Source organism: Cricetulus griseus, chromosome 3 (assembly GCF_003668045.3).
Source record: "Cricetulus griseus strain 17A/GY chromosome 3, alternate assembly CriGri-PICRH-1.0, whole genome shotgun sequence".
In the NCBI taxonomy this organism is placed as follows: domain Eukaryota; kingdom Metazoa; phylum Chordata; class Mammalia; order Rodentia; family Cricetidae; genus Cricetulus; species Cricetulus griseus.
The window spans coordinates 84955225-84970144 of record NC_048596.1 but is presented as its reverse complement, the minus strand read 5'-3'; the positions used below and the strand labels follow the sequence as shown (position 1 = coordinate 84970144).

Below are 14920 nucleotides of genomic sequence, written 5' to 3'. Positions count from 1 at the left end.
ATGTTCCTACCATACTGAGAAAAACAACTCTTTGAGATAATGTTGCTATCAATTGCCTTGGCTGCCACCACCCATTCAGAATGTATTTGTAATAGAAACATACTATTATCTGTCTTAAATATAAACAATAAAAACAGTGACTGGAGAGATGGCTCAGTGCTTTTAAGAACAACTGCTGCTCTTCTAAAGGACTCAAGTTTGGTTCCCAGCATCCATGACTAACAGCTGCCAAACACAAGTAACTCCAACTCAATGGGATATGACACCTGTAGCTTCCTTGGGTACCTGTATTCCTGTGTAGAAATTCACACATAGGCAATCAATGCACATAACTAAAATTAATAAAATAAACCATTAAAGGAGCAATGAAAACACTAGTCAAGACACAGACTCAATGACAACTCAGACTGACTGACTCAGTGGCTCTCAAACTTCAACCGTAGTTTGGCTGCTATCCACTGGTTTTAGCAGCTTTGTTGTGCTCCTTTTGAACAGTATTACATGAAGCAATTTTGTAAAATGAAACCTTTTTTTGTTTTTGTTTTGTTTTTCGAGACAGGGTTTCTCTGTGTAGCTTTGGAGCCTATCCTAGCACTTGCTCTGGAGACCAGGCTGGCCTAGAACTCACAGAGATCTGCCTGCCTCTGCCTCCCAAGTGCTGGGATTAAAGGCGTGCACCACCAATGCCTGGCAAAGCGAAATCTTTAAAAGAAATCATTGTTTCTTAGTTGTAAGGTCTCTAGGTTGAAGGCTCATTTTTCAATATTCTCTTATCCATTCTGTGGCCCCCACTTTTTTCCTCTACTCACTATTTCTTGAATATCCCACTAGAGTTGATGGTGGCTATTCACTCCTTTCAATAACTTTGTTACACTGTATGACTTTAAAATAAAATATAAACTTATGGAAAATATATAAACATAGATTAGTTAGCAAATCATATAATTACTAAATGTTCATAAAATGGCAAAAATTCTAAAAGCACACAGTCATGGGCACATAAGTGTATTTATAGAAATATACAACCAAGTGCTTTTTTATTAAGTTTAAAATTTTCAAATGGAGCATTCAATGTGGGAAGTTAGAGTACATAAAAATGAACAAAAAGTATGAATAAATAAAGAATGAAGAAACAGTACAGCCAAAAGCAAGATGACATGACTATTAGGCTGAAAGGGGTAGCACCAAGATACAAGCCCTAACATTGCCTCTTTAAGGGAGATGGGTAAATAGTGAAAAACAAAAGGAAAAACAGATTTGGAAAAGTAAAACTCAGATATTTAGCAAAAAATAGACAGGAGACCTGAAATGATAGATTAAATCAATGATAACTTGAAACACTTGAAAAATCTCACAAGCAGCAGGGCGTTGGTGGCCCAGCACTTGGGAGGCAGAGGCAGGCAGATCCCTGTGAGTTTGAGGCCAGCCTGGTCTCCAGAGCGAGTGCCAGGATGGTCTCCAAAGCTACACAGAGAAACCCTGTCTCAAAGAACAAAAAACAACAAAAAAATGAAAATCTCACAAGCTATATGATTTTAGAAAAAAAAAGGTTTTATGACAAAACTAACCTATAAAAGGAAAAAATGTTTTTAGAATCTGGTGTTTTCTGAATATATTATTCAGGATTTCAAGAAAGAAGTAATATATGTTTAACCTATTTGCTGTTTTATATTATCTAGAAATGCTATATATGCTATTATATATATTACAAATAAATAAGTCACAATCAACCCAATTTATGAGAAAGACACATCCTGCAGGGAATTCAGAGAAGAAGATCCCACAATTTACCTGGGTTTATTTCACAATTAATTCAAAGCCTCCAAACAAACAAGGTGTGCTATGAAACATAATTCCTCATAGAGATTTCTGAGAGACTAGAACTATATTATTAATTATAAAGAATAGCTAGTGTAGGCATGTTGGTGCATGCCTGCCATAGCAGCACAAGGGAGGTAGAGGCAGGGGAGGCAAGGGTTCAGGGTCATCCTTGGCCTTTATAGATCCAAGGCCACCCTGGGCTATATGAGATAGTATTTCAAGAATAAAGTAGTTTATCTCAATACAAAGTGTAAAATAATAAAACTAACACTATAATATTGTTCTTTGCAATTTAGGTAAGATGATGTAAAGTGATGAGAAAGAGTCATTCTTGCCAGCTGCAACATCATCAGACATAGTAAGCCCAATGAAGAGGGAAATTATACAGTGAACCAGTAAAATTAATTTGTAAAACTTAGTATAATCTCTAAATACAGCAACAGAAAATAAGTAAGATAAAGTATATCTTAAATATGGGTAAAACACAAAAATAACTGTGCTGAAACCAAAAGTTTCCTGATGGACATGCAATAATTGATTAAGGAGGCTGAGAGACAGCTTGGTGGTTACAAGTATTATAGTAGACATCTGAGTTCTGTTACCAGTACCTTCATGGTTGTTCACAACTGTCTGAAACTCCAGTTCCAGGGGATCTAATGCCCTCTTCTGGCAACAGTGGGCACTGCATGCACATACATGCAGGCAACACACACACACACACACACACACACACACACACACACACACAATCTTCAAAAAAGAATTGAATAAATCATGAAAATATGCAGTTTTACAAAGATGTCTGTTCACCCAATAGTTTTATATGATAGTAATTTTAAAACTTCTAAAATGTTAATTAACACTGATATGAAACAATCCAAGATAATTTTTTTTGGTTTCTCTCTCTCTCTCTCTCTCTCTCTCTCTCTCTCTCTCTCTCTCTCTCTCTTGGTTTTTCGAGACAGGGTTTCTCTGTGTAGCTTTGGAGCCTATCCTGGCACTCGCTCTGGAGACAAGGCTGGCCTCGAACTCACAAGCAATCCGCCTGTCTCTACCTCCGGAGTAATGGGATTAAAGGCATATACCACCAATGCCAGGCAATCCAAGATAAATTTTAGAAAAGTATGAAAATACCTTGGATAAAAGTTATGATAAACATGCCAGGTGGTGGTGGCTCATGCCTTTGATCCCAGCACTCGGGAGGCAGAGACAGGTGGATTGCTGTGAGTTCGAGGCCAGCCTGGTCTCCAGAGCGAGTTCCAGGACAGCCTCCAAAGCCACAGAGAAACCCTGTCTCAAATAACCAAAAAAAAGTTACGATAAAATATACTACATTAACAATTATTAAAGTACTAGTAAAAGTTTATATAAATGGTTCCAAATGTATAATTAAGTATAAGGAGAGATACCATTCCCCGTAAGAGGGGTCTGAGCATTCATCATAGTGTATTTATATTATTTTTTAACTGCTTAAAAACTATAAGTCTAGTTGAAATAATACATCAAAAATATATTCAGGAGGAAAGAAAAAGTTAAATGATTCAACAAAGAACCAACTAATTGGAAGAAAATATGGCAAAATAGTATTTAATCTCAAGAATGGGAGAGGCCTGCACAAACTTAAAGTTCTCAAGTTCTGACAGTCCAGCAAGCATTGGACAAGTCCTTTAGAAGAAAATGAACAATTTGTTGTTGAATAAAAGGCTTGGTTGATTCAGGAAAGCCTCCCTTTATGCCACATGTTTGCCAATAATGATTTTTAAATATTGTCTATTCAGATAAAACCTACAGTAAGGAGAAGTAGCAGCTCATAGGAGGGATATACAAACTTTATATAAAACTCAGGGTATAGATGAAAGCTAAAATAGAAAGCCAGTGCCACAGGATTTATGTAGAACTAACACTTTTGTTTTATTGTGTGTTGTACTATGTTTCTTACAAATAAATATGTATGAATTTTGGAATCAGGGAATAACAGGACCTTCCTCAGTAGGTTGAAACACAATGCTTGAGATAGGAAATACTGATAACCCACAACAGTATTCAAGTGATATATTGTAGATCACCTTAAAAATCTCAGCGAAAAGGTACTGAGTGCAGGACTGCAGCTGGCCAAGTCACATACAGAAACAAAAAAACAAGTGTGGTCTCTCAGCAACAGTTAAATCAAACTATTCAAATTACCCACTTCCCCTACAATTTTTAATGTCTAAATTAATGTATGATTGCTGTGTTTTCTGTATGTAATGTGTGTGGTGACAAAATGCTAAAATGTATGAAAAGAAAAAATGTAGAACAAGTTAAATGGAAAATTCAGTAATAATATTATCATTTATATCTATAAAAGTTCAAAACTGGAAGTTCAATAACCTATAGGACCTCCGGAGAAATGGAGTGGAGAGGCTTGATTCAGCATGTCTCACTTTTGAGAATTACGTATTTTGAGCATCTGAAACTTAAGCTATTTTTTATTTTTAAACTCATAATTAGAATTAAATATAAATAAAAGTGAAAGGTATGGGAGAAACACACCCTGAAGTGTATAAAAAGCCCGAGTTTATTATCATGGAGATAATAAAATGTTAGCTTCCATGCTGCTAAGAGAAAGCAAGACCCCCATCACTCATGTTGGCAAATGCTTGCCTTTACATAAGCCATTTCTGTCCTCACTGTTATAAAACCAATGGCTCTGGAAAGAGAAGAAAACACAAAATGAAGTGTGAAGTCATACAGCCCATGTTGTTGCAGCTGGATGGAGAATATGTCACTAATGACTTTTCTTTCTACCCATCAGTTATGTTGAGATTCCTTTTTTCCAAAATAGCAAATGGCCTTTATGAGTACAAAACAGAAGCAGTAAAATTCAAAATAATATTCCATTTCCACTTGATTTCGACACTCTATTAGTTAATGGAATGAGTTACTAATTACTCATCGTGAAAGGACAACTGTTCTCTGCATTCAATTTGAATGGGACAGAGATCTACAAACTTTCTGTGATACATTAAACATAACATTTTTGTGAGATATCTACTACCAAATGGTTGTCTTAACTGAACTTAATAACCCAAATTTGTTTGATAGGTCCAAAAAACTAATGTGATTAAGTCCCTGAAGTGTTACTGCTAACAGAGATGACTGACAGCATTAATAGGTGGCCTGGCTTCCTCTCACAACAAAGAAGGGTAAGAATATAACACCTCTTCTCCACAAAAAGAGCTAGACTCATGTCCACAAAAAGAGCTAAACTACACCAGAAGCCCAGACATTTTTACACACAGGCTAACGCAATGCTGAAATATATGGTCCTCCTTCATTTCTTAATATTTTAGAAGAATTACATACAGGCAAAGGGTGAAGCTACAGGGCTTCCTAGCACCTTGCCTAGTTCCTGTATAGTTCAGTTCCCAGAACCATAACAATTAATAAATTAGAAAACAAAGATATTCTTGGAGTCCAAAAGCAGGAAGTGCTAAATCCCAGCACTCTGTTTGCTATGAATCAATTCCCAATACTATGGGCACATCAATAGTAACCATCACAATAGCCTGCACTCCCCAGTACTCTGCAGAGTGCCAAGCTCTACAGTGGTGAGACCTTCACATGTGTCAGCTCTCCCAAGTTTATGAGTAGATGCTCTTATCACCCCTGTGGAGACAGGGACCAGAAACATAGATAAATTCAGCACTTTGGCCCAAACTATTCAGGCATAATGATAGAGGCAAGATGGAAACCAAGGTAAATAGGTCTCAGAAATAAGCCATAAAATGTGATACAAGACATATTCCATCTGATTTTTTTTAAGATTTTAAAGCTGTCCTCTTTCCAGCAGGAGAAATGCACACAAATTAACTTCAATCTATAAATTGAGCTACTATTATGATCTAAGAGAAAAAGACTAGACATTTTTAAACTGTTCTACATTGTTTGACAAAACTTTCCCTCCATCATTTTTGTCAAGTAAATTCACAAGGTAATTTGTATACTGACATCAGGTACAGCAAATGCCCATAGTGTACACCTACAGAGAAGACATCCAGGAATGTGTTGCACCTACTCTTCTGTGGGTAATCTAGTGTAAAAGTAAGAATTTAGGGTCCTGGCATAAAAATGGCAGCTGCATGGGGTATGTGAAGTAACATCTGACACATTTGATACTTTTTATACTTTACCTTTGATTTCTCCAAGAAGTTCACTCGTATTTAGTCTTTCCATTTTTTCCTTCCAGTCTTTTGAAAGTAGTTTTTCCATGCAGGAGGAATCTATTAAAATACAAAAGTAAGTATTAAAGATGTATATTACAGACCCAGAGAGCTAGATGATGGAGCAACTGGCTCCTTGGGAAACAAACAAAAACTGTTGCTGTTGTTTTAATTTTACCATTTCTCTATCATAAAACACCATGACTGAGTTAAACTATTGCCCCCAGGAAGCTAGTGTTCCGTAACCCACGCTTAGCAGCCTCAGTCTAGGGATATTTAATCAATTTATCAGACTGGTAAGACAGAACAAAGGATCTTTCCTACAGCTTTAAATTTATATGGTATTTCTTTTAGCCCAGGTTATATTTTAAAAGTCTAAGCAAAATTTATATGCTGTACAAGGAACAATGATAAATCTTTAGGGGAGAAGAGGCCAAATACCCTGTAACCACTTAGCCCTTTAAAAAGAAATCCAACTTTTGTAAAACTAAAAAAATAGACAAGTAAATAAAATCAAGATGCTCTTTGTACCCTTCATAGAGAAAACTACCAAAACTTTTATATAAAAATGATAATATGCTTATTAAAGAAAACATCTGTTTAAATAGCATCTGCCCTATTGCATGTTAAAATTATGTTCTCGACTACAGGGAGCAATTACGTCTATCTGTTTTTATAAAGATTCATAGTATTACAGAAATATAAACATGAGAATGCCATAATAATGATCTATTTTTTCTACATTCACTGTTTTCTTCTCTGGATTCAGATGGATTTGCAAGCAGGCCTCCTGCTTATAACTGTCTGCATGTACCTTTTCCAGACTCAACTCTTAACAAATAGGCCATGTTTCCAGGGAATGCAGATTTTAAAACTCCCATTAAACTTTGGCATTCCAAGTGTCAAGTTCTGATAATTTTCTTTTTAAATTATATTCAAAATGGTTTATCCAGTTTCAAATGCTTTTTCTCCCCCAGATCGGCACCTATCTCTTGAGCATTTTCTCTTTCATTCCCCACCCCTCAGGTTCCAAATGGTCCTTGAATTTTTCAGATTGACAGTTAGGTCAAGATGGCTCTAAAGGGCTTTAGAGGCTAGATAAGCTTTGGAAAAGGCAGTGATCCTTGCTTAAGAGATGAGAAGACCTTTGCATGATTAGAAAGCATTGCTGAAAACAATTAACATTTGTTCGTGACAAGATCGATCAATCAGAGAATGGATGGAATCCAGATCCTAGTGTCATGAAAGGGCTGATACTGTCACAGGACCCTGCATCCTTTCTACATAGAAATTCCATTAAGTGAAAGCCATCTGCCTCTTCCCTGACTTCTCTCCATTTCACATTCATAAATGAGGTATGTAGTTTGTTCAGTACCTACATTTTTTCCAATATTAAAACTGATTTTATAGGGCTAAGGAGGCTTCAGATCTTCAAAGGCTTGCCTACCAGACATTTTTGTTTCTCCTATCAGTTTGGGATTTCTGAGCAAGACAGTGATAACATTAGGTAACAGATGTGAAAGATCAGTAAAATGTCTTGAATTTTATACTCTACTAGGATTTGCTATATTTTCACCCTTCCTTGTATGTTCTATCATTGCGCTAAACTGATACCAACCATCACAGATGTAGGAGTCCAAAATATCTGGTTAAGTTAGAGTTGAGATGATATACCCATCAGACAAAATTCAATACATCAAGGATGGCTGCAAAGTCATGTCAAGTCCACACATACACACAAGATATAAAGCATGTCTCTAATTTCTATAAATAGACTCAAAATACCCCCAGAGATCTAAGAAAAGAATGCTGAAGCTCAATAAGAGACAAACATAGCTCTATGGAAAACAAGAATGTATGCTGCCAAATAAACCCAGCCAGATTCACATGGAAGCTACACATTCACAGGCTCCAACATTCTACTAAAACATCCATCCTTGAAAATGCTGAGATCCAGCTATACCAGCTCCTGCTTCAGTAGAAAAAGCAAAGAAAGAAAACAGGTTTTGTATGTCTACATTTATACACAGGAAGATATTTAGTAACAACTATTGATAATGTTTATCCAACGGCACTAACAGTCACTATATGCAACTTTATCATCCTTTGATCTTAATTCTAGAAGCCTTGAAATTAACATGGTCTCTTGACTCCTCATCTGACTGTTACAGTAAAGGAACACATTGGTGCTGTAGAGGAGAGCAAGTGAGATGGATGCGAAAGGCCAGAAGCTGATTATTACCCAGACACACTGTCCTAGTGGAAGTTTCTAATCAGAGATGAGAAAATATGTAAAATGGCCAAAGCTACACACAAAAAGTTGTGTTGTCAAACATCCCAGTCCTGTGGACTGGAGCAATGCACACTCAGTATTCTGGTAGGCATACTGATTAAATATGAGGCTCCTTTCCCATTCAACTACAGCATTCCAGCACATCAACAAAAGGGGTGCTAGTTTTGCAGTGGCAGCTAGTTAGAGCAGACTTTATCTTATTGTGACTTAGCACAACTGCAGAGATCAAAGAGGAAAAACTATATAAATGAGTCCTTTATAGAACAAAACAGTGTCTTCATGCAACAGTCACAGTGATTCAAATGGCCACTGAATACTTTAAAGTTCTATCACAGAAGGAATACATTTTATTTGATTAATTTGAAAACAACTTTCCACTTAAGCAGACAATGACAATAAATTTTATTGTCTAAGTTTGACAGGTCAAACTTCTATGACTAAACTATCTAACGCTACAGAATCAAATGACTCTTCAAGATTGAGAGGGAGGATCATAATACTACATTACACACTGTAGATTCCCTACAATACAGACACATTGAAAACGAAAACGAGCATAACTTACAGAGCTCCAAATTTGTGTAGCATGTCATTGGAGGCTAGACTTCACCCCTCCTACACTGAGAATGTTTAATTTCATCAAGCAATACCTAATCAACAAAACACAAGGTTATTTTGCCTATTACTTTATGAATGATGGGGATTTGATTCTAGCCAGTCTCTATTTGAAGCAATGATGCAAAGATTCTACGACTCTAGACAAGTAGTACTAGGTATATAGTTTGGGTAGGCTTGTTTTGGGGGTGAGGGTGGGGTTTCTGCTTGTTTGTTTACTTATTATTTAACGTTTTATCTTTCAGGAAATTTATTTTAAACTTTTTCTAACAAAAGAATGATACATGTCGGGACTGATTTTATTTAAAACACACTGTATAACAGATCGCCAAACATGGTTCTACTTCTTAGAAACTGAGGCTTTAGGCTAAGTAAAAGATACACTTTATCATGGTGTGCTAATGCACTGGCTTATATAAAATTTTTGGACAAAGAGATCTCAAGGGGGATTATCTCCTAATCTATAGATTGATATTTTAGGAATGGTTTTCAGTTACTCGGTATATATGCATATATATGACTTCAGGAGTTCTAACTATGATAAAAATTTTATCTTCTGTGTCAAAGAGAATAAATAAATCATAATTAAAGCCAAGAAAGAAGACAGAATAATGGGGAATGCTTCAGAATACTTTGAAACAGTTTAAGTAAACATTTATTATTCCTTTCACTTCCATGTGACATTAAAAGTCAGAGGGCTAAAAATGTCACAAACATGACACAAAAAAATCTTTCAAATATTTTAGTCAACAATCAAAAGTTTCAGTCACTATGTATACATTTCTTCTTGCTTTAGTGATATTTAAGACAATAGTAAAGGCATCCCTTTATTTTGCCATCATCAGAAGTTTCAAATGCAATCTCTGTTTCTGCATTCTCAAACACTGATAATTGATCTGAAGTGCTCATGACTTTAGTTTCCAGCCAAACCTGACAATGTACATTTATTCATCCCTCAGTAGCCCCAAGCATTTTCATTAGGGACGTACAGATGCAGTTAACAGCTACTGTACTTTTTTTTTTTTTCACAGTGGCAAGAGCTCCACAATACAGTGGGATAAAATTGGAGCTTGGAGAGCTTGAAGAGCACTCTTAAATTTTAATTAAAACCCTCCAAGCTCACTAAAAATAATTAGACACTAAAATGTGCCAGTTTTATTTTGAAGTCACTATAACATACAAAGCAATGCTCTATGGTGACTGTCCACATACACACACACACACACACACACACACACACACACACACACACACACAATGAAACAACTGACTTTCCAAATAAGAACAAGGGGTATAAATAGAGTCTGTTTTCAAGCAAGCTCTTCATGCTGGGAGCTGACAGAAAAGCCCACAGAGTGTGTTTTTCATACTGAACCAAACAAACCTAGAAATAACTTCCCTAGTCCAGTGTGCAGATCGCCAACCAACTCCACAGAAAATCCAGTGTGAAAAGGGCAGTGCACACTGTATCACTGAGATTTTCTGATCCAAGAGCCAAACCTTTAACCTCGTAAATGTTTCTGCTATCTTAAAATATCTCATACAATGCTATACCCCATCCTATTTTTAGGCAAGTAGCAAGAGAAAGCATGCCTTTCCCATACAGCAGGGCAGTGGTCTAAACATCAACACAGATGCTCTGCCAGGAAGGACTGGACTTCTCAAGCACTTGATCATTAAGGAATGCACCAACTGTTTGGGATAATCTCGTGCCAGCCCCCTTGTGCTCCACACTCCCTTATGGGAGTGGCCAATCTTGTTCTACTCCTAACTCTTCACTTTCCTCCTCCACAGCATACCCTCCATCCAAAAAGATGAGAAGTAAGGCATTTATGCCTAGCAATGAGAAAGCAGGCTCACTTCCCCAAACAGACCAAAACTTTGAAACAATTAACCCTCCCCTCTTCTTTCAGATAAATTGCTAAGTATAAAATGCAATCTGTTCCCTTTGTTTACTCAATAAGAACAATTTGTAAATGACTCAAGGATAAAATTCAGAAAATGTTGTGCTAAATTAGAACCATTATAAACATGCTAATGACTCAATACTCAAGTAAAACATGCATGATCGGTGTGAAGGGAGAGATTCCATTCCTGTAAAATTCTGTTGTGCTGCCTTAAAATGATTTGGTCATTAAATCAGATATAGTCCTTCTAGGAAAATCGTTAATTCCACAGCCACTTTACTGAACAATATGCTGTGAGTAGGGGGGCTCTGTTTGCAGGAGGGGCAAGCGGGAGAAGCAAGTGAGGTGCTGAAATGCTGTTAGGACTGTTAGACCCAAGATTCTGCCATGTTCAGAAGGAAACAGAGGCCATGCATTTTAAAACGTGTCAGACTCACATGCAGGCATTTTCACATCAGGGGCAATCTTTTCTCCAGGTACTATTTTTATCTAACAGGCCTTTTCTTAGGCTACTGTGACAACTGGCACTAAGCATACATTCATGAAAGTCACACTATTCTATACGAGCAGGCAAAAGGCATGTCCCTCATCTGCTCACCAAGGCTCCTAGCACCTAAAACATGAACCCAGGGATCATTAACAACCGAGTTCCTCTCACCTGCTCATCAAAGCATAACCACTCAGGTGCCAATACAGGAAAGAAAGCACACACTCCACCGGTGACTCCCAGCTCACAGCCTGGTGCTGGAGCTAGACCACTCTCATTTTGGAAATGAGGGAAAAAGGAGAGAAGATGAAGAAGCTGCTGGCATTACTGACTTCAGATGGAGACAGGTCGCACGGGCTTCAGTGCTTGGTTTACTCAAGACTATTTAAATCGCTGTTTAAACATCAGTTTTATGGTCTGTACAACGCAGCAGCAGCCATGGAAGGGGAATGGTTTTACACTTACTAGCAGTTGCTTCAGGTGTGGACAGAAACACGAACTCATTGGATGGGTACGAACAATACAGGGCACCTCAGGGCAAAGCGATGATGTCTAGCAGCCCAGTCTCCTTCACGTGTTGCTTGGCTAGTCTTTCCGACCCTCCATTTTGCTTTTCCCATAATGCTTCATATGGTTTGAACTAAAAGCTTTCCTTTCTTGAATACCATCTACTAAGCACGCAGTACAAAGTTCATTTAAAAAATGCCTTGAACTCAACAGGTCATTTCTTCCAAGACAGGTTTCGTTTTCCTTTGTGAGAACCACATGTGCAGCTTTAGGGCTTTGTTCTCCACTGTTAACCCTTACACAGAGACCTTGAGATGTACCACAGATTTACCATCAGAGAAATGTGGGTTAGAAACTGTCAGCACCCATATTTACTAAAATATATCCTACCAATGGCATTTTCACCTCAGTTACTGCTTCTCCTATTTATATTCACCAATTACTTGTTTTACTATGTCAGATTAATATAAAACTGATTTTAAAAATCAATATTGGATTATGGATATAATTTATCTTTGTGTGTCTAATGTGTCCTATATTCCATTTGTTTGTTTTGGACAGAATCTAGTGTGACCTAGCCTAGAACTTCTGATATAGCCCAAAATGATCCTTGAGCTGTAAATAAAGTGCTAGGGATCTAACCAAAGGCCTTGTACCTGCTAGCCAAGCACTCTATCAATTGAGTTACATCCCCAGAACTCTATCTTCCTTCTTTTGAGAAATTTTTTTTTTAATTTTATAATTCTAAATGTACACGTATCCCTATGGATGGGGGCTACATATAGAAGCCAAAGGGAGACAGACACATTCCTCAGTTTGACCTCCACATATTTTTTAAGACAGAGCTCACAGTTTCTTTAGAGTAGTTGGCCATAGAGCCCCAAGAATTCACTTGCCTCTGCCTCTCCAAAATTTATGCCCTATTCTGCATGGTTCTCATTTGGGTTCTGAGGACCAAACTGAGGTCCTCAACTACTGAGCTATCTCTCCAGTGCTCAGTGCTCCTGCAGTCTTGGAGTTGCCAACTGCAGGCCTACATTCTCTGGTTTCCATTGCCCCTCCTGACCACACAAAGAATTTGATTCATCAGAATGTTCTGCTAGAACTATTGAAAGCTTTTCTCATGCTCAGGTCAGAAACTAAATGTGTGTAGACCTGGGATTTCTGTGGACAACACAGACAGACCCGGCTCTAAGAAAAAAATATGAAGAGTAGAGGCAAGGGGTGGAGACAACAGATAGATGATGAAGTCTTGCATCATATTAGTTCACATATACTCCAATATGGAAGTCAAACACTATTCCTGGCCTTCTTAGTGAAATAAGCCAATATATTGTATTCACTTAAGTGTCTGTAAATTAGAACTTTAAAAATCTAAATAACATGAAAAACTATAACAAAAGAGTATGATATATATGCAGATATGTTATGTTCCAAGTTTGAGTCCACATGGAAACCAACATCAGCTTGCAATACTGTATTAAATGTATAGGGTGTAACCTTGAAATGAGTTTCTGACTTGATGGAAAGGTTTTCAAAGCCTTAAGCACCAGTGCTAACCACAGCTAGTCCTCAATAAAAATCAGTTTTTCTGAGCATGAAGCCACCTACTGAAAACACAGCAGAAACAAAAACAGAGACTCAGTAACAACAGAAGGGGGTGGCAGGGAAACATATTCGAGCTCACCAGACTTGCAGTTTCTAAGTTTTACACAAACAGCTTCCTGGTGAACTGTTATCAAGTTAAAGTGTAATATAAACTTCAATCAATGACACCCCCTTTGGTCTATTTTAATATTTATTGGCAAATTTAATATTTAATATTTATTGAACAAGCAATGTAATAGGAGGCTATACTATCCAGTGGGATTCAGGTCTCTTCATTATTGGCCCTAGTAATAATGCCTCCTACCTGGAATTCTCAGTTTTGCCATGTTAAGATGAGTCCTCAAAAAATTGTCTCACTCCCTATGCATGCCTGGTGCTTTCACAAGCATCCTCTCATATGTCCTCCTGATCAAAATGTCTCCCTCTTCTTGGGAAACACACACACACACACACTCACACACACACGCACACACCTACAATTCTTGATTGCCTACACTGACTTACCACTTCAAATATCAAAGCTCATTCTCTAGATAGGAAAATAACACTTGCCAAGCTTCTATTATCTCATTAATCTCCCACTTAATTTAACTCTGAGCATTACAATTCCTGTATCTATTACTACTACTATTTATCAATTTTCACCATTCTATAGACTAATATATGGTCAAGTTCACTCTATTTTACCTAACACTAAGTTGTTTGAGGGCAAGAAATGATTCTAACACCACTTGGTATTTCTCCAAACTTGATTAACCCCAAACTCTGCAAATCCTTTGATGTGGTTTTAAAAAATCATTTTACTGCACACCAAGTTAATTACAGAATAGTTTTACTGACATTTGTATTATTCATCTTTTTCTTGGTTTTTTATGTTTCTATATGTTTATATTAACTGTTATTATATATTATATCTATATACTTAAGAATTTATACATGTCATCTGTCAGAATATATATCATAAATATTTTACCTTCTCTACAATGTGCCTAACTTACACTATAAAGTGCTTTTGGATGAGTTACAGATTGTATTTATTATTAACTTTTCCCTCTATAACTAGTATTTCTAATCCTATGAAATATTGTCTACACTAAAATCTAAAAGATTTTTCTCCTGTTTTCTTGTGAAAGTTTTATGGTTCTGCTGACCTGTATGCCTAAACTTGAGGACTGTATTTCATGGTACCAGAGAGCTCTATGCAGACTTCCAAAGGAGGGAAGCAATCAACAGTACTATTTTAGCTATGACATCTAAGAGTCGCATCAATGGCCAGCTTGGCATGATAACCCTAAAGGCAAAGTAGTGGCATGCATATCTTCACAGTAAACAACAGCTCTTCTAGTTTATCTTATGGCCTGCTCAACAAGAGGGATATTATACCTGGTACTGACAACCTAGCCAGCTACCCAAAGATAGTAAAATCATAGATCTTGGAGGAGAAACCATAATACCACGTTACTAAACCAGCATAATCCCT

The 14920-nt window shown here is 37.0% G+C and overlaps 1 protein-coding gene across 2 annotated transcripts in view; it reads right to left on the bottom strand.

The window, feature by feature from the left end:
- Sox6 (SRY-box transcription factor 6) overlaps nt 1-14920 on the bottom strand; it is a 318006-nt gene that overhangs the window by 211527 nt on the left and 91559 nt on the right. For both annotated transcript variants that reach the window (XM_035442269.1, XM_035442268.1), the window contains exon 3: nt 5994-6083. In XM_035442269.1, coding sequence (XP_035298160.1) covers nt 5994-6083 — 90 coding nt within the window. The remainder of the gene's footprint in view (nt 1-5993; nt 6084-14920) is intronic.